Source organism: Pseudonaja textilis, chromosome 2, assembly GCF_049901715.1.
Source record: "Pseudonaja textilis isolate UNSWEBS1 chromosome 2, rPseTex1.2, whole genome shotgun sequence".
NCBI lineage: Eukaryota > Metazoa > Chordata > Lepidosauria > Squamata > Elapidae > Pseudonaja > Pseudonaja textilis.
The window spans coordinates 8,396,185-8,417,039 of NC_141991.1; the positions used below are offsets into that span (position 1 = coordinate 8,396,185).

At 48.4% G+C, this 20,855-nt stretch overlaps 1 protein-coding gene and 1 long non-coding RNA gene across 2 annotated transcripts; both read right to left on the reverse strand.

The window, feature by feature from the left end:
• Positions 1-3,652: 3,652 nt before the first annotated feature.
• Positions 3,653-12,930, reverse strand: PSMB8 (proteasome 20S subunit beta 8). The gene is made up of 6 exons (XM_026722381.2): positions 12,398-12,930; positions 9,643-9,784; positions 7,370-7,481; positions 5,684-5,813; positions 3,992-4,196; positions 3,653-3,863 (listed from the first exon to the last, which is right to left on the reverse strand). The coding sequence occupies exons 1-6, from the start codon at positions 12,533-12,535 to the stop codon at positions 3,775-3,777; spliced, it is 816 nt and encodes a 271-aa protein (XP_026578166.2). The 5' UTR covers positions 12,536-12,930; the 3' UTR covers positions 3,653-3,774.
• Positions 12,931-13,509: 579 nt separating this feature from the next.
• Positions 13,510-17,739, reverse strand: LOC148126668 (uncharacterized). Its single transcript, XR_015742504.1, has 3 exons — positions 17,644-17,739; positions 13,986-14,172; positions 13,510-13,738 (listed from the first exon to the last, which is right to left on the reverse strand). It is a non-coding gene; the product is annotated as an uncharacterized LOC148126668 (long non-coding RNA).
• Positions 17,740-20,855: the final 3,116 nt, after the last annotated feature.

Genomic DNA, 20,855 nt, shown 5'->3' on the forward strand with positions numbered 1-20,855 from the left:
AGGTCTCCAAAAGGGATGACACGCTGCAACTGTCACAAATATGAGTCAATTGCCAAGCATTTGAATTTTGATCACGTGATGAATAATGGGTGGAAACTGAACAAGGAGAGATTCAACCTAGAAATAAGGAGAAACTTTCTGACAGTGAGAACAATCAACCAATCGAACAGAAGTTGCCCTCGGAAGTTGTGAGAGTGTCATCACTTGAGACCTTCAAAAGAGATTGGACTGCCATCTGTCAGAAATGGTGTAGGGCCGTGAGGGTGAACCTATGGCATGCATGTCACAAGTGGCACGCAGAGACATTTGTGCCGGCATGCGAGCCACAGGCAAATTTACCTCACTGCATATGTGTGCTCCTCACAGCTGATTTTTCTGCTGGTTTGAGGCCTTTTTCAGCTTCCCAGAGGCTTGGGAAAAGCCTCTGGTAGGCTTTTCAGGTTGAATAGGCCCATTTCGTCATTTCCTCTAATACCGGAAGTGATGAAAACGGGTGTATTATTCGGGCTTGCCTTGCTTTGGGGGGGCACTTTGGGAGTGACCTTTCTCTGCAGACCACCAAAATTTTCTTGAGGACCACTAGTTGTCCCTGGCCCACTGGTTGGTGACCACTGCACTAAACAAACCATTGTAAGTTGAGGACTACCTGTACACTATCTCATGGCTTCCTTAAGCCAGGGTTATTGAAGTAGGCACAACTTGCTGTCCTTCCCGGTGCCCTTTGGATAATCACGCATACCTTAGGCATCTCTGCAGTGGACTACTGCAGTGCAATCTACATGGGACTGCCCTTGAACCTAGAAGCTGCAGCCGGTCCAAAATGCAGTGGCCTGGACAGTAACAGAACAACAGACTTGGAAGGGAACTTGTAGGTCATCTAGTCCAACCCTTCCTCCCAAGCAGAGACCTTACCCCATGTCCGACAGATCAGTCCAGTGATGAAGCTCCCACAATTTCTGAAGGAAGCTGTTCCATTGGTTGATTGTTTTTATTGTCAGAAAGTTTCTCCTTATTTCTAAATTGAATCTCTCCTTGTTCAGTTTCCATCCATTATTCCTTGTCTGGCCTTCGGGTGCTTTAGAAAATAGCTTGACCCCTTCCTCCCTGTGGCAGCCCCTCAAATATCAGAAGACTGCTATCATGTCTCCTCTGGTCCTTCTCTTCACTAGACTAGCCAAGCCCAGTTCTTATAATTGTTCTTCATATGTTTTAGTCTCCAGTCCCCTAATCCTCTTTGTTGCTCTTTGCACTTTTTCTAGAGTCTCAACAGCTTTTTTATAATGTGTTGACCAAAACTGGATGCAGTACTCTAGGTGCGGTCTTACCAAGGCTTTATAGAGTGGCATTAGTTAAGCTTTAGAGCAGGGTTGCCAGATTGCAGTTTGGCTCTGCGGCCAAACTCAAGTCAAAATACGGCCAAATTCAGCCAAATTATGGTGACGCACATGCGCAAGGGAAGGAGAGCGCCAGAGGACGCGCTTGTCCTCCTTTTGCTCATGGTGACGCGCATGCGCGAGGGAAGGAGAGCTCGGGATGGGGGGGAAGCCGAGGGGCGTGGCGTTGGAACGAGCCATGATAGGAATGGGTGTGGTGTTGATGGAGGAGGAGCCGCCCCTGCTTGGGTCACAGGTGGGAAGGGGGCGTGGCCAGGCGCCAAGGTCCCGAAGGTGCGTGTGACAGGAGTTGAGAGGAAGGGGGGCGTGTCAGAGAACTGAGAGGATGCGCTTGACCTCCTTTTGCTCATGGTGATGCGCATGCGCGAGGGAAGGAGAGATCTGGCCGATTTCACGGCCAAGCAAGTGTGGTTGGGTGGGCGTGGCTATAGTGGGCGTGGCCAGGGCGTGTGACAGCACTCAGTCTCCTGCAACATTCTGCCAACCAAAATGGGGCACAGGGAGGGAGGGGTGTAGTACACCCCAAGTGCCCCACACGCCCCATTTTGGGCCTTCACAACTTCTTGCACCACCCTGGGAGCCAAAACAAGCTGTGGGGGAGCCATGGCATGCCCCTCCCATGTCTTGTTTTGGGCCTAGTTGATCTCCTGCACCACCTTGGGAGCCAAAATGGGCCATGGGAGGGGCATGGTGCGTCCACCTGTGCCCCGTTTTGGGCCTAGTCAGCCTGCTGCACTAACCTGGGAGCCAGAACGGTGTGGTGTGGGACGGGCTGGGGCAGGGCCAACCAGTAGTGGGATTTATCAGTTCACTGAACTGGGCATAAAATTAACATCCTGTTTGACCGAACCGGTGCGAACCAGCCGAAGCCCACCTCTGGTCCTGTTCTTAGAATTTGGGTGGAGGGATGTAAATTTTTAATTCCCTCAGCTGGAGCGGAAGGTGTTTTATTTTTGAATAGATTGTCTCAGTCTTCCTGAATGAATTACAAAACATCCATCTCTAAAGATTTCAGGCATCTGCTGGACTTGTATGCAGGAAACAGGTTGTTTTCTGCCTTTAAGAACATGTTTTTTTCTATTTCTTCTTTGGGGAAATATAATATTCTGCCTCTTTTAATATTTCCCGAAAATATTTCATTCTTAGGGGGAGGGGGACTTCCTTCTGGATTTTTATGAGGTCACATAGGGTCCTAGCTGGCTCTACAGGCAAAAGGGGAAATGCAAATAGTAGGCGTTTGTCTGAGCTCATTTTGTCAACCTTTGAATTATCTAATTGTGTTGCTGATCCGGAGTTTCTGTCTGGTCCAGTCTTTTCAAATGGATTACCAAATCTACATTTCTGGAAGCTGACTTCCTCAGTTTCTGCTTGGGGCAGGGAGACTGGGGCTGTTTCTGCCTCCGTTAACATTTTTTTCCATTTCTGATTTAGGGAAAATATTCTATCTTGCCTTTTTAATATTCCCCAAAACATTTCATTCTTCTAGGGAGTGGGGGCTTCCCACACCCGTTAGAAACTGTGGAGGAAACTCCGTTTAGTGAAGATGGAAATTAGGAGGTATGGAGTTGGTGAGAATAAAAATCTGAGTTGAATATATTTCCAGATAAAGCGGGGAAACTGACACAAGATCTAGCTTATAAATTAAAAAAAATATGTGGCCCTTGCCAGAATTTCCTCAGAAAATTCCTCCAAAATTCTCTCTGAAGATTCAAAACAGGAATCTTGAATAATACCAATGTCTTCTTTTCTGTCATCAGTGACATATTTTCCTTAAGACACCCCCTGTGCTGTCCCAGCCAGTCTATGGGAATTGGTAGTTACTTAGGAATTGTGAGCTGTCCCCTTAAGGGAATGCATCATGGTAAATGTAGTGAAAGGTATCCTGGGAAATGTAGTTCATGTCACGTGGCCACATCTGTAATCCCGATTGGTCACTAATTTGACCCTTGATGGGTTGGAGGAGTTTCGCTCACTTTTGCCTGAACTCATGGCAGCTTCTTTCTATCGCTACAAGATGGGTTAGGAGATAACCATCTTTTACCTACAAGGCAGATATACAAAGGATTGGTCATTAAAGAAGAACTTCTTCACAAATGTGAGTTATGAGGATACCTGATGAACCAATAAATGTACTTGGTTATGGATCTTTTGTGGAGTTTATCTATCAGCATCTACACAGCTCGCAAATCCACTACTGTGCAGAATACAGAAAAAAAACAACCCCAAATTTAAATTACAAATCAGAGCCGAAAGAAAAATGAGCTCAAATACAGTTTATTGTTGCCCCGTGAAAAGACATAGGGATGGTTCCCCCATCCCCTTTCCTCTCTGCCAGCCCTGAGTGTCAGAAGATCTCCATGCTTGAGGTCATCTGCCCATCTCACTTCTTCTCCTCCGAATACTGGTACAGCAAGTCACTGACATCTGTCCGCCCAACGCGGATCCAGCCATCTTCCTTCATGTGATACACTGCAGGACACAGAAATTGGTGGAAAGTCAGTTAAGGGACCGTGCAAAATTAGCCTCTAAATTGGCACTGTCCAATGCTCAGGATCACAGGGTGCCTAAGGAACCCGGTGGATGCTTGGGAAACGTACTGTTTACTATGCCGCCCGAGTAGTTGTCACGATGGGTGGCATAGCAGATGGCCCTTCGGCCAAGGTCGTAGGCCTCCTCCACGCTGAGGTCGGGCCGGTGGCCACTATCCAGGATTCCGTAGGCGAAGGTGTTTCCGCTTCCCGTGGAAAAAAGGGGCCCTTTCAGCCGGGCTCCTTTGTCATTGATGTAATACAGACCAGGGCCCTGAAAAAGGGAAGGAATCGTGACTTTTTTCAGCCCTGCCTTTGTTTCCCCTCCCAGAGAGATGGTACGGCCCAGCCCTGGCCAGGGAGCAGCACCTTCATTCCTTGCTCCAGGGTGTGATCAAGGGTTACACTCCAATTCACAGTGGTGGGATTCAATCTTTTTTTACTACTGGTTCTGTGACTTGGTGGGCATAGCAGGGGAAGGATACTGTAAAATCAGAGGCGGTATTTGCCGGTTCTCCGAACTACTCAAAATTTCCGCTACCGGTTCTCCCAAACTGGTCAGAACCTGCTGGATACCACCACTTGACTCCAAACATGGGCAGGACACAAACTTAAGAGCAACCCACAGTGCAAAGGTGGTATTTAGCAAGCCATCTTATGCCTTCTAAAAAATACCATAACCCCCCAACCAAAATAACCCCAGAAAAGGCTCAGCCTTTCACTCTAGGGCCCATAAGGGACGATCACTTAGGCCAGGGGTGTCAAACTTGCACGCCATGGGCCGGAAGTGTCACACACTGGCCACGCTTACCCCAGGTTTAGTGAACTGGGAAAAAAGTCCTGATACGCCACGTAGCAACTATATCCCGGTGTGAGTTTGACATCCCTGACTTAAGCTGTGGCTGAGCCACTACTTTTGGCAACTCTGCCGTATCTGATAAATTGAGGGGGGTGGGCTGCTGGGGGTTCTGTGCAGTTCGGATAACCCCTAAATCCCAGTCCTGGCTGGCCCTGTCCACCTTGCCCTGCCCCTCCCACGGGGCCCGTTTTGGATGCAGGTAAGTGTAGGGCATGCACGGAGGCTCGGAAAGGGCGAAAAACGGGCCGCTCAGAAGTTCCAAAAGGCCAGAAATGGGCCTACTGCCCACTTCCACAGAGCTTACGGTGCCCGGGGAAGCCGTTTTCGCCCTCCCGGAGGCTCGAGAAAAGCCACCGGCGCCCAGGGAGGGCAAAAATGCCTCCCTGTTATGGTGCAGGAGGCTGACTAGGCCACACCCACTATGGCCACACCCACCAAGCAACCAGGCAGGGAATCTGTTGCTAAAATTTTTGAAACCCACCTCTGGATTAATTATTTGATTTTATTTGATTTATTTGATTTGTCAATCGCTTACAAGATAATAGGTATAAGTATATACATAGTTATGAATACATGAAATGGGTACATATAAGAAAAATAAAAAGAAACAATAGGACAGGGACGGTCGGCACGTTGGTGCTCTTATGCGTGCCTCCTACAGGCCTTTTAGGAAAGGGGGTGAGGTTGACAGTCTAAGATTAATTCCAACTCACTCTTCCAAACTGATGCTTAAAAACCCACCCTTCTTTTGATTTTCTGCTAGAATAGCTGTGCTTCGAAAAGTCTTCCTTCTTTTTCCCTTTCCTTCCCTTCCTCTCCTCTCTTCTCCCCTCCCCTCCCCTCCCCTTCCCAAGTCCTCTGGCTCATCTGTTCTCCCTCCCTCCCTCCCTGTCAGTCATTACCTTCTTATCCCATCCGCATATCATGCTGCCCACTGAGAGCCCCATACCCCGGTACTCAGCCAGCATGTTAGCCAAGAGCTTGGAGGCAGCCGAGATGCTGATCCGTTCTTTGTTGCGAAGGAAGTACAGTCTGCAGTGGGAGGGCAGAAGGAAGGCAGGGTCAGAGAAAGAGGGCCTGTCTTCCTACTCCACACCTCCCCTCACCCAAATATTTCCATTTCTCCCCAGGTCTTTAGTTTCTATCTAACCTCAATGGATCCCATCAGATTCCCTGTACAGCGGAGCCTCGGGTCGCAACCGTAATCCATTCCCGGACTCCGGTCGTGGCCCGATTTGGTCATGTCCGGAAGCACAACAAACTGTGCATGTGCACACTCAAAGAAAATTGGTGGTGAAGGAGAAATCAACAAGGAAAGGGAATTTTTGCACACCGATTTTGTTCGCCACCCAATTTTTGAATCGTCACCGGATTCAAAAATCGGGTGTATTTTTTTGCTCGCCATCCGATTTGGTTGCGAACAGGAGCATTCGCGACCTGAAGATTCCACTGTATAAGAGAAAGGGTCCCAGGAGCCCACTGGCTTTACACCGAGCCAAGGTTGCCCCTGGCACCCTTATCTAGGGCAAGTTGTGATCTTCATCCCCAAACCCTTGTTTATTTCTTTCTTTATTTTTATTTGTCAATTGCTTACAAGATAACAGGTATAAGTAAAAACATAGTTATGAATACATGGATACATATAAGAATATAATATATATATGCAACGATGTGGGAAAATACCCGAACAAAGCTGAATAATATTTATATATATATGGACTAGACAGTCACTTGTCTGAAATCGTATAAGTCAATGATGGCGAAGCTTTTTGTTGTGATAATCCACGCGCACCTTCACCCACAATGCAATGCGTCCCCCTGCGCATGCATGTGCAACACCCCGCCCCCTTACTTGCACTGCACATGTGTGTGCACCTCCCAGCTGATTTTCGGCCCGTTTGAGGCCGTTTTCACCCTTTGGGGGTCTCGAGAAAAGTCCCTGAAGCCCTGGGAGGCTGAAAAATGGGCCTTCTGGAAATACCGGAAGTGCCCATTTTCAGCCCCTGCAGCCTCGGCAGGCTGAAAAACAGGCATTCTGGAAATACCAGGGGAGCCTAGGGGAGGCCGTTTTCGCCTTCCCGGGGTCTTGAGGGAAGTCTCTGCAGACTTTGGAGGCCGAAAAATGGGCCCATTTCAGCACTTCTGGTATTTCCAGAAGGCCCATTTTTCGGCCTCCTGAGGCTGCAGAGGCTTCCCTCGAGCCTCCGGGAGGGCGAAAATGGCCTCAAACAGGCCCAAAATCAGCTGAGAGGCAGGCGCATGCATGCGCAGTGCAGGTAAGTTTGGCTGGGGCTCACCTGCCCGCACAAATGGCTGTGCATGCCACCTGTGGCACGCATGCCATAGGTTCGCCATCACAGGTATAGGTTCTCCTGTTTGAGCCGGGTGCTGGACTAGAAGACCTGCAAGGTCCCTTCCAACTCATTCTATTCTATTCTACTCTACTCTTAGAATAGAATTAACAGAGATGGAAGGGATCTTGTGGGTCATCTAGTCCAACCCCCTCCTCAAACAGGAGACCCTGTTTCATTTCTCCAACAGTTGGCTCTCCAGGTGCAGCCAATCAAGCGCCAGCATCCGATCCATACCTGCAATATTTGGCCAGGAGACGCTCCCAATATTGGCAATCAGCCGCACCTCCAGACATGGTGCCCAACAGGTAAGGGTTGATTTCGATCACCTTATTGCACAGCAAAGAATCTGCGTAAGAGGTGGAAAGGAAGACAAGAAGAACAGATTAGGCCCACTCAGCACTCCTGTTGGGCAGCTTAACAAGAGAGTGTGTACACCCACCCAAAATCAGAAGGAAGCTGCCAGCCGCATTCAGATGAACAGAGTTTATTTTAAAAGGCATCTATCTGCTTTTTGCAAACTGCAGCTGGAATAGTTAAGCTGCATTTGATGGAGTGGGCTACAGTGGCACAAAGCCTGAAACCTTTACATCAATGGTCGCCAACCAGTGCACCAGGGACCACTGGTGGTCTGCGAGAAAATTTTGGTGGTCTGCAGAGAAATGTCACCCGCAAAGCTATTAATCCAGGCTGCATGGGAACACAAGGCTGCACTGCCTACATGGCCCGCGGGACCACCAAACTCATAATTTTAAATCCCGCAGACCAGAGACCCTGGGAAAAAAACCCCAAAAGTCTGCAGGAAAATTCACCACCCTGTTGTCCTACTGATCAATCATTCTTTATTTGGGATCCCAAGATGCTGTCTCCAGCTCTGTTCTCAGGGGGAAGAAAGAGGGAGAGAGAGAGGGAGGCAGGGAGAGAGAGAGAGAGAGAGAGACTTTTGGCTTTATGGAAGGAAAGCAGCAGAAGTCTTTCTTTCCTTCCCCCAACTCCGCCAGAAATGAGTCTTTGTGAGACTTGTCATGCTGGCGCAGCCTGTTGGAGCAGGATGCCTTGCAGGGTCCCAAAGACTCATTTCCGGCGGAGTTGGGGGGAGAGAAAGAAAGACTTTTGCTGCTTTCCTTGCATGCAGCTAAAAGCAGAAGAAGAAAGAAGCGGAAAGAAGCAGCCCTGTTGAGGTAATTCCCCGTTAGGAGAATGAGCGCATACAGGGAGATGTAGTGAGAGTAGTGAAGAATAACAAACACACAGCACACAGATACACTGTACAGGAAATGTAGGTTTTTACTTCCCATAAACGTTTAAGCAAAGTTCAAGATAAGCAGTCCAAGTCATTCACAGGTAAAGCAGTCAGTGTTCAGTTCAGGGATAATCCAATAACAAAGTCCAGTATCAAAAACAGTTCAGTAACACAGTGGTCCCCAACCTTTTTTGTGCCACGGCCCGGTACCGGCATCACAAAATGATCTGCATCCCGGTATCGGCATCAGCAAGCATGACAAGGCAAGGCAAGCCGAGCGACCAGCCAGCCAACCGTCCCCCGCTTCTCCCTGCTACCTTCAACTCCTCCTTTGTACCTTTGTTGATGGGCTTCGCTTCGGGACGGCTTCGGGACGGTTCCTCGGCTCGCCTTGCCTTGGGTGCTGAAAGAATCCTCGCACCTTAGCTTCATTTGAAGCCCCACCCCTTCGATGAAACTAAGGCACGAGGATTCCTTCAGGACCCAAATGCCGGTTTCCAACCAGAAAAGCTCACTTGGAAGCATTTTCTCGTCAAACAAGATGGTGGAGCCCAGCAAACCGGTGGCCCGGTAGGAAATGTTCCATGGACCGGGACCGGTCCGCGGCCCAGTGGTTGGGGACCCCTGCAGTAACAGACTTACTTCAACATTCAGTAACAGTAATTGGGAGGAACGACAACTCTCTCCAACAGAAGGAAACAGATACTCACTGAGACACACTCCAGGTTTCTGGCTCCATCTTATGGCCATTTGCGGAACCACACCCAATTACAGTTTGAGCATTCTCTTAAAGATACAGTATTAAAATGTCTATCCTAGTTTATATATTTCCAACCCAAATAACGGTTAGGGGACTTACATTCCTAACAAGCCCGGTGGCCAGGCCAGGTACGTGGGACGAGTTCCCCTCTTTCCCTCCTCCCATCACTACCTTGTGTTTTTTGCAATGCAAGCCTTGTGTTCCTGCGGGCCATGTGGGCAGCACAGCCTTGTGTTCCCGTACGGCCTGGATTAATTGCTTTGGGGGTGACATTTCTCTGCGGCATACCAAAATTTTATCGCGGACCACCAGTGGTCCCTGGCCCACTGGTTGGCAGTCACTGGACTAGATGACCTCCAAGGTCCCTTCCAACTCTTGTTATTCTACTTCTTAATATACCCGGAAGAAAAGACAACAGCCAACGACAGATGGACTTGATCCTACCCCCACGACCCCTCACCCCGCCGCCATCCTGCCCTCTTCTTCCTAAACCACAGTATTGCTCACCGATATAGTTGCCGGCGGTTGCCCGGGAATCGGTGGCCACGATGACTCCGTGCTGGAAAGTGAAGGCCAGGGTGGTGGTGCCATGGACCGGCTCGAACTGGGAGCCGCTACTCTCCGAGAGGCTCTTCAGGACCTCGGTGGGCTGTGGAGGGGAAGGGGAGATGGGAAGGGGCGGGAGAGGAGAGGAAAGGTCCCCCCCGATGAGGATGGTGACTGGGATGCAGGAGAACCCTCCGCTGTTCCTTTCTGTCAGCAGGAAGAGCGGCTTCTTCTGGCCACAACAATCGCACAGACCCACAACACCTCGGTCCAAGTTTTGCCCCCCTTCCTTTGCCTCCCAGTGGGAAAAAGGCGGGACGCCTTTCTGGGGCTCAGAATCAGGCCCAAGCGCCCCCCACCCGCGCTCTTCTTTTCCCCAGTGTCATCTGGGCGCTAAAAAGCCATTTTGAGGGGAGGGGAATTTAGTGCCCTGAGGTCTCATTCGGGGTACCAGATCAGAACGGGAAGGGCGAGGGGGGAGCACTCTGCATACACTCAGAGGCACTTTACCTCATGTCTCAAAAACTACTCCCAGGGGGCACCTTCTTCTTTCCTTCCTCCTTCTTCTTCACGATCTCTCTCTCTCTCTCTCTCTCTCTCTCTCTCTCTCTCTCTCTCTCTCTCTCTCTCTCACACACACACACACACACACACACACACACATGGAAGGGCCAACCTTTGCTTTCCATGAGAAAAAGGCAGGAGGCGGCCAACGCAAAGGACTCCCTGGGGCTCAGGAACAGGCCCAAGCCTTCCCACCCAAACTTCCCTTTCCCACATCACCATCCAGGTGCTAAAAGGTATTTTTTTTGGGGGGGAGGAAGGGGCATTTAGGGCCCTGAGGACGTGGATGTCCCATTCTGGGTACAAGATCAGAACGGGAAAAGTGAGGGGGGAGCTCTCTGCATAGGCTCAGAGGCACTTTACCTCGTGTCTCAAAAGCCACTCCTGGGGGCACCTGCCTCCCTCCCTCCTTTTTCTGCCCGGCCGTACAATCACACACACACACACACACCAACTTGGCCTAAACCTGAGCCATGGAAGGGCTGACTTTTTTGCCTTCCAGTGGGGGGAAAAAAGGCAGGAGGCGGCCAGGCAAAGGACTCCCCCCAAGGCTCAAAATCGCCCTCCCCCATTTCCTTTTTCCCCACTGCCATCCGGCCACTAGATGCACTTTGCCGCCTGTCTCAAAAGCCGCTCTCTGGGGGCACTTCCCTCCCTCCTTCTTCAACACAATCTCTCTCTCTCTCTCTCTCTCTCTCTCACACACACAAACACACACACACACATACACACAAAACTTTGGCCCAAACCTGAGCCAAGGAAGGGCCGACCTTTGCATGGGAAGAAGGCGGGAGGCCTCCTCGGGCCTCAGAATAGGGCCCAAGTCCCCCCCACACACACACTTCCTTTTCCCCATTGCCATCCAGGCACTAAACGGCTCTTTTGGGGTGGGTGGGAGAGATTTTAGTGCCCTCAAGGAGGTGGATGTCCCATTCTGCGTACCAGATCTGAAGGAGAAGGGAGAGGGGGGGAAGCACTCTGCATGAGCTCAGATGCACTTCGCCTCATGTCTCTCAAAAGCCACTCCCTGAGGGCACCCGCCTCCCTCCTTCCGCAATCTCTCTCTCTCTCTCTCTCACACACACACACACACACACACACTTGAGCCAAGGGGGGAAAAAGGCGGGAGGCCTCCCTGCAGTCTCAACCCCCACACCCCTCACACACACACACTTCCTTTTCCCCCACAGTCATCCTGAGCACCAGAACAGAACGGGGAGGGCGATGGGGGGGGGGGGAAGCACTCTGCATACACTCAGGTGCACTTCGCCTCATGTCTCTCAAAAGCCACTCCCTGGGGGCACTTCCCTCCCTCCTTCTTCCCCAATCTCTCTCTCTCTCTCTCTCTCTCTCTCTCTCACACACACACTTGAGCCAAGTGGGGGAAAGGCGGGAGGCCTCCCTGCAGTCTCACCCTCACACACACACACACACACACACACACACACACACTTCCTTTTCCCCACAGTCATCTAAAAGTTTTTGGTTTTTGGGGGTGGGAGGAACTTTCCTGCCCCAAGGAGGTGGATGTCCAGTTCTGAGCACCAGAACAGAACGGGGAGGGCGATGGGGGGGGGGGAAAGCACTCTGCATACACTCAGGTGCCCTTTGCCGGAGGTTCTCAAAAGCCACTCCCTGGGGGCGCCTCCCTCCCTCCTCTCCCTCCAAACCACATAAACCTTGGCCCAAATCTGAGCCAAGGGCCGGCCCTTTCTAATGCCTTCCAGGGGTGTGTGTGTGTGAGAGAGAGAGAGAGGGTGGGGAGGACAGGAGCCAGAGGCGACCCATCCAAACCCTCCCCGGGGCTCAGAATCGGGCCTAAACAACCCCCCCCGCCCCGCCTTTCCCCCAAATCCTTCGCCCGCGCCGTCATCCGGCTGCTGAAAAGTTTTTGGGACAACTTTTCTCTGGAGAAAAACTGTCCGCCCCGAGAAGATTGACGTCCCGTTCCGGGCATCGGGTCAAATAATCCGGGCCTTTGGGGGGGAGGGAGGAGGAGGGGGTGTTGGGTTGAGGTTCGGGGTGGGAGCGGGGTGGATGAGCACTCTGCATATGCTCATGGTGCACTGTGCATCCCCGCGCCTTTCGACGGCCACTCCTTGGGGGCGCCCTTCCCTCTTCCGCTCGGCCCTCCAAACCCTCCTTCCCTCACCTGCATCCCCTGGAGCACCGCCATCTGGGGCTCCCGCACCCCGAAAGCGTAGTGCGAGAGCCCAGGGCGGGCTCCGGCGCCGGGCAGAGGCGAATCCCAGCCGCCGCGTGACAATCCACAGACATCCTGAAGCGCCATCGCCGCCTCTTCCTCCTCCGCCGCGGCGAAAGCGAAAGCGGGCGCTTTGCTGGGCGCCGCCTGCCCCTTTCCTCGGGCGAAGGCGCGGCTAAGGAGGGGGAAGGACGGTTGTTTTTTCCCCCCCTCCGCGGTCCTTGGGGGGAGGGGGGGAGGGACAGGGCTCCCCACGGCCTCAAGCAGTCAAGGAGACCGGGGCGGCGGGGGGTGGGGGGTGGACGAGGGACCTACAGTGACGGGTTCCCCGGGTGGGATGGGGGGGGAGGAGGCTGAACCCCGGAGTTGCCTGCATTGCCCGCGTTCTGCATCCAGGCAAGATCCTCACGTGTGGGGTCCTTGGGGCACCCTGAGCTGGCTTGTTTCCCCGCAGACGTTTCGTTACCCAACTAGATAACCTCATCGTAGAGTAGAGTAGAGTAGAGTAGAATAGAATAGAATGGAATGGGATGAGATGGGATGGGATGGGATAGAATAGAATAGAATAGAATAGAATAGAATAGAATAGAATAGAATAGAATAGAATAGAATAGAATAGAATAGAATAGATGGGATGGAATAGAATAGAATAGAATAGAATAGAATAGAATAGAATAGAATAGAATAGAATAGAATAGAAATGATGGGATGGGATGGAATAGAATAGAATAGATGGGATAGAATAGAATAGATGGGATGGAATAGAATAGAATAGATGGGATGGAATAGAATAGAATAGAATAGATGGGATGGAATAGGATATAATAGAATAGAATAGAATAGAATAGAATAGATGGAATAGAATAGAGTAGAGTAGAATAGAATAGAATAGAATAGAATAGAGTAGAGTAGAGTAGAATAGAATAGAATAGAATAGAATAGAATAGAATAGAATAGAACAGAACATATGGAATGGAATGGAACAGAACAGAACAGCACAGAACAGAATTCTTTATTGGCCAAGGGTGATTGGAAACACAAGGAATTTGTCTTCGGTGCATATGCTCTCAGTGTACATAAAAGAACAGATAACAGATAATCAGAGTCGGAAGGGACCTTGTAGGTCATCTAGTCCAACCCCCTGCCCACGCAGGAGACCCTACACCATTTCTGACAAATGGCAGTCCAATCTCTTCTTGAAAGTCTCCAGTGATGGCGCTCCCACAACTTCCAAGGGCAACTTCTGTTCCATGGGTTGATGGTTCTCTCTGTCAGAAAGTTTCTCCTTATCTCCAGGTTAAGAAAAGAAAAGATACATTCGTCAAGAATCATAAGGTACAACACTTAATAACAGTCATCGGGTATATAGTAAATAGAATATAATCATAGGGTACAATAAGCAATCAAATCATATTAGGAAACAATAGTCCAGTGGTGGGGTTCAAACATTTTTACTACTGGTTCTGTGGGCGTGGCTTGGTGGGCATGGCAGGGGAAGGATACTGCAAAATCCCCATTCCCTCCCCACCCCACTAACCTGCTTTCCAGCTCCCTTCTCCTGTGCAGGTCAACCAAAGAAGAGCCGGCCAATCAGCTGGGACTCGGGAGGCAGAGAAGAGATGGGGGCAGGGCCAGTCAGAGGTGGGATTTGCCAGTTCTCCAAACTACTGAAGATTTCTGCTACCGGTTCTCCAGAACTGGTCGGAACCTGCTGAATACCATGTCTGAAACAGTCAATAAAAATCGTACGGATACAAGCAACAAAGTTACAGTCACGCAGTCACAAGTGGGAGGGGATGGGTGATAGGAGAGAAGAGAAGATTAATGGTAATAGTAAGACGGACTTAGTAAATAGTTGGACAGCGTTGAGGGAATTATTTGTTTAGCAGAGTGAGGGCAGGGACGAAAAAACTGTCCTTGTGTCTAGTTGTTCTGGTGTGCAGCGCTCTATAGTGTCATTTTGAGGGAAGGAGTTGAAACAGTTTGTGTCCAGGATGTGAGGGGTCTGTAGATATTTTCACAGCCCTCAGTGCTGCTAAGAAATGGGTTTTGCTTTCAAGTTTATATTCATTATTATATTGTAGCTCCTTGGGGCTCTCTGAGCTGGCTTGTTTTCTCTTGCAGACGTTTCATTACCCAACTAGGTAACATCATCAGTGCTCGTAAGGAGTGAGGTTTGCTCTCAAGTTTATATTCCGATGTCTTGCCTGCCTGTGTGAAGCCTCACGTCTGTCCATTCCTCTGTGTCAGGAGTCGGTCCTGCAGACGCATCTGGGAGGACCATATAGGCATGTGATTCTGCCCTGGGAGTGCACCATGGATCTTGTAGTCCGATCCATCTAGAAATGGCTGTTGTAGACTTTAGCCACGCAACCTGAGTTTCGACGGAGGGCGACTAGCTGATCTCCTCCCAACCCCGCAAGTTCCGTTTAAGCTTTGCTTGTGGCGGAAAAGCAGGAAACTTTTGTCCTTCACATGAAGCACCACAGATAAGACTTGACATCTCGCAAATCCTCCATCACTTTAAAGTAGGGGGGCGATTATCTCGGGGCCCAAAGAGCGAGGGAGGGGCGCCTATATTTCAGTCTCTGTCACAAAGCAGGGGATTGGTTGAGGAATCAGTTGGAATAGAGATGGAAGCAGGGGTGGAATTCTACCAGTTTGCACCTATTTGCTAGAACCGGTTGTTAACATTCTAAGCAGTTCAGAGAACCGTTTGTTAGAAGAAATTCCTGGCCTAATCCTGTAAGGAAGGCAGGAAGGAAACATTCTGGACTTGCTTACAGAAACTGCCTCTCTGTTAACCCTTATTTCATTCTTGGGCAGGACTAGACTTCCTATATCTGGAACGTCTCTGGAGGTTTTTTTCTCTCCTTTGCTGGTACTTTGTTTGTGTGGAGTGACCATTCAAAGTAACAATGGCACTGAAAAAAGTGACTTATGACCATTTTTCACACTTACGACTATTGCAGCATCCCCACAGTCATGAGAGGCCAGGCAAGGAGATGCGTGCCTCGATGTGAGTGATATTGAGTTGGCCACGCCCACCCAGTCACATGACCACCAAGCCACACCCACCACCTAAGCCACGCCCACAAAACTGGTTGTTAACAAATTTGAATCCCACCCCTGGCTGGAAGGATACCTTGGAGGTCTTTGAGATCCAACACCCTGCTCAAGTAGGAGATCCTATATACCCATGTTGGCGAACCTATGGTGGGTGTGCTAGAAGTGGCACGCAGAGCCATTTTCCCCCGGCACACGAGAGGTCGCCTGGAAGAGCCCCACTATGCATGCAAGCGCGCACGCCGCCACCCAACAACTGATAGTCTGGTATCTGGCATGCATGCGCAGGCGGCAGAGGGTGGTGCATGAGAGGTGCGTGCGCATGTGCAAGGACATGCTGTGTGCAAGGGAGAATTGCATGCACATGCGCACAGATGCATGGCACGCAAGGTGGGATTGTGTGCGCATACATAGAGATGCATGGTGCATGAGGGGGTCGTATGCGCATGTGCAGGAGGCATGGGGGGGCAGCATGCATTGCCACTGGTGCTGGCACATGTGCCTGAGCGAGTGTGCGGGTGCACAATTATCGGCACGGAAGCCAAAAAAGGTTAGCCACTGTTAGAATATGTGCAGAGTAACCCTTTGTATAAAAAGGATATGCACACAGAAAACGGTTTATGAGAACAGTTATGAAGAAATATACAGCCACACTGAGCTGAACAAGTTGTATTAATATTTACTTGAAGAAATAGCACAGTCCAATAAACAGTCCATGTCATACACGTTTTTAACAGTCCAGAAATATCCAGTTATAAAATCGTCTTACCGGTTCTATGTCTTTTACAGCAGACAAATATCAAACCATAATACAACAAATAACCTTCGATATCAACAGAATATCAAAATAAGCAGGATTAGTCAGTATCGGTCCATAGTCAGTCAGTATCAGTATTAAGAGAGATCATCAGTGAAAAAGTGAAAAAGAAAGAGAGACTTAAGCCATGATCTATAGCTCCCTTTTATGGCAACTTGTGGCATTATTAACCAATCAGAACACAGCATGATACAGTACAGTATTTTTCCTTAAAGCTACAAACATATATATTTGTAGTTTATATATTTTCAACCCAACTACCTTATTTACATATACATAACAGCCACCACTGCTATATACCCTTTCAGATAAGTGTCTATCCAGTCCCCTCTTAAAAACCTCCAGTGATGAAGCGCCCACAACTTCTGAAGGCAAGCGGTACCACTGATTGATCGGTAAGATTCATGAATCGATTGTACGCCCTCAAGTCATTATCAACTCTTATCGACGACATAGCATTTCTCCGAGTCAATCTGTCCCTAGCCTAGCACTTCAACCCTTCCCACGGCGACTTGAACACTGGGCCGTATCTAACAAAATGAAATTCAATGTAGAGAAAAGTAAAGTCCTACACTTAGGCAAGAAAAATCAAAAGGATACATATAGACTGGGTGAAACCAGGCTCAATAGCAGTAACTGTGAGAGGGAACTTTGAGTCTTAGTGGACAACCAGCTAAATAGGAGCCAGCAGTGTGCAGCAGCAGCCAAAAAAGCTAATGCCATCCTAAATTGTATTAACAGAGGGATACAATCGAGATCAAGTGGGGTACTAATACCACTCTATAAAGCCTTAGTAAGACCACACCTAGAGTCCTGCATCCAGTTTTTTTCACCATATTATAAAAAAGATGTTGAGTCTCTAGTAAAAGTGCAGAGAAGAGCAGCCAGGATGATTACGGGACTAGAGGCTCAAACATACAACGGACGGTTGCAGGAACTGGGCCTGGCTAGACTAGGGAAGAGAAGGACCAGGGGAGACATGATAGCGGTCTTCCAATATTTGAGGGGCTGCCACAGGGAGGAAGGGGATCAAGCTATTTTCTAAAGCTCCTGTAGACCAGACAAGGAATAATGGATGGAAACTGAACAAGGAGAGAGATTCAGCCTGGAAATAAGGAGAAACTTTCTGACAGTGAGAACAATCAACCCATGGAACAGAAGTTTCCCTCAGAAGTTGTGGGAGCTTCATCACTGGAGGCTTTCAAGAAGAGATTGGATTGCCATTTGTCAAAAACGGTGTAGGGTCTCCCGTTTGGGCGGGGATTGGACTAGATGACCTCCAAGATCCCTTCCAACCCTGGTTATCTCTTACCAGTTATCTGACGCCCCCCTTCCACTGAGTTTCCCCCTCTTTCTTTTCCAAGAAAAAGGCGAGATTTCCGCCACTGCCGCTCGTTGCATCTCTCCGCCTCCAGGGGGCGCCAACTAAGCTCTGGAGTTGGCAAGGGGAATTCCCCGCTAGGGGGTTAACCTCCGCAACTGAAACCTCTTAGCAACAGATGACGCAAGGACGTTCTCTTCAGCCGTTGGCTGGGTGATCCAATACGTGGGTTTTGCTGTTTTTTTTTTTTTTCCGGTGCCAACGCCTGCAGCCGAAGAAGTTTCAAACTTGGAGGAAGAGAAACAAACAGTAATCTGCGCTTTGCTGATAATGCTACCCTGACAGCCCAAAATGCATTAGCTCCGGTAATAAAAGTCAAGGTCAAAGCCAATGCACTGAAAAAAATAAGATTAAATGTCTAAAGAGCATCAAACTAATAGCAACGGTTGGGACAAGCAGAATGAATAACGAAGGTATTGAAGGGGTGAGCAGCTTCTGATTTTTATTTTTATCAAGAGTAAAAGAAGAAACACCCAGAAGTACAACTCAGGCCAGCACTCGGTAAAGCAACCGTGAAGGCCATGGAAAAGATATTTAAATGTGTCTATACCGATGAATTTCAGTAGGTATTCTATGGAGGCTAAGGTTGTATGAGTGAGTGAGTGAGTGAGTGAGTGAATGAATGAATGAATGAATGAATGAATGATTGGCCAAGTGTGATTGGGCACACAAGGAATTTGTCTTGGTGCATATGCTCTCACTGTACATAAAAAGAAAAGATAAATCCGTCAAGAATCATAAGGTACAACAATTTATATAGCCATAGAGTACAAATAAGCAATCCAATCATAACTAGGAGACAAACAATAAAAATCATAAGGATTGAATTCTTTATTGTCATTATACGTATATACACAATATGCATACAACAAAATTCATAAGAATTGAATTCAAAAATCATAAGGATACAAGCAACAAAGTTACAGTCATGCAGTCACAAGTGGGAGGGGATGGGTGATAGGAGGGATGAGAGGATTAATAGTAATAGTAGTGCAAATAGTTGGACAGTGTTGAGGGAATTATTTGTTTAGCAGAGTGATGGCATTCGGGGGGAAAAACTGTTCTTGTGTCTAGTTGTTCTGGTGTGCAATGCTCTATAGCATCGTTTTGAGGATAGGAGTTGAAACAGTTTTTGTCCGGGATGTGAGGGGTCTGTAGATATTTTTACAGCCCTCTTTTTGACTCGTGCAGTATACAGGTTCTCGACTGAAGGCAGGTGGGTAGTAATTGTTTTTTCTGCAGTCCTAATTATCCTCTGAAGTTTGTGTCTGTCCTGTTGGGTTGCAGAACCAAACCAGACAGTTATAGAGGTGCAGATGATAGACTCAATAATTCCTCTGTAGAACTGGATCAACAGCTCCTTGGGCAGTTTGAGCTTTCTGAGTTGGCTCAGGAAGAACATTCTTTGTTGTGCTTTTTTGATGATGTTTTTGATGTTAGGTGTCCATTTTAGGGCTTGAGATATGACAGAACCTAGAAATTTGAAGGTCTCTACTGTTGACACTGTGTTGTCTAGAATTGTAAGAGGTGGTAGTATGGGCGGGTTTCTCCTAAAGTCTATCATCATTTCTACGGTTTTGAGTGTGTTCAGTTCCAGATTGTTCCGGTCACACCACGAGGCAAATTGTACAACCTTCCATCTGTATGCCGATTCATTGGACTTTGAAGAAGCAGGATAGGAAGATTAGTGATACATTTGCTTTTTGGAGAAGACCCTTGAAGACTCCCTATGGCCACATCATGCTCATAAATACTGAGGCATTTCTGGGTTCAAAGGATTCACTGGAAGCATCACTGTTGCCCAGGTGATGCCCAATTGGGGACTCCTTTCATTTCCCTGGCAGGAGCTGGAGTGAAGGATGGGAGCTCAATCCCACTGCATGACAGTGTTTGGGTCTCGAACACAGGCTTCCTAAGCTCCAACCCTGCATCCTAACCACACGAATCGTCATGCTCCTGTTCCCTATTGCCTTTATACGAGATTCAAGTGGAAGGTGATCACCAATAGTGAAAGCAGACAGCTTGAGGGGTGCCATTTTAGGATACAATTTCTAATGTATTTGGGTGATTGAGCTACTGGTGGTGCAATGGTTAGAGTGCAGTACTGCAGGCTACTTCTGCTGCCTGCTGGCTGTCTGCAATTTGGCAGTTCCAATTTCACCAGGCTCAAGGTTGACTCAGCCTTCCAGAGGTCAGTAAAATGAGGACCCAGATTGTGGGGGGCAATATGTTGACTCTAAACCGCTTAGAGAGGGCTGTGAAGCACTGTGAAGCTGTGTATTTATTTATTCTATTTTGTCAAGCGATTATAAGATAACAGGTATAAGTATAAACATAGTTATGAATACATGAAATGGATACATGTAAGAAAAATAAAAAGAAACAATAGGACAGGGACGGTAGGCACGTTGGTGCACTTATGCACGCCCCTTACAGATCTCTTAGGAAAGGGGTGAGGTCAATAGTAGACAGTCTAAGGTTAAGGTTTTTAGGGTTTGGGGAAGAAACCAGAGAGTAAGGTAGAGTATTCCAGACACTGACCACTCTGTTGCTGAAGTCGTATTTCCTGCAATCAAGTTTGGTGCAATTAACCTTGAGTTTGTATCTGTTGTTTGCTCTTGTATTGTTATGGTTGAAGCTGAAGTATTCACTGACAGGTAGGACATTGCAATGTATGATTTTATATACTATACTTAGATCGGACGGAAGGCAGCATAGCTCTAGGTTTTCCAGGTCTAGAATTTCAAGTCTGCTGGCATAAGGTATTCTGCAACAAGTAGAGGAGTGGAGAACTCTTCTTGTGAAATATTTCTGGACTTTTCTCAACTGTGTTAATATCAGATACGTAATGTGGGTTCCAGACTGATGAGCTGTATTCGAGTATTGGTCTAGCAAAAGTTTTGTATGCTCTAGTTAGTTAGTGTGACGTTACCAGAGAAAAAGCTACATAGGATTAGGTTAACAACTCTTAATGCCTTTTTGGCTATGTAGTTACAGTGGGCTCTAGCACTTAGATCATCCAAGATCCTTGACAGAGTTTGGATCATCAACAAGGTCTTGACTATTCAGCTTGTATTTTATTTTCTGTTTGTTTGTTTGTTGCCAATATGTAAGACAGAGCATTTATTTATTTGTGTAAGTTA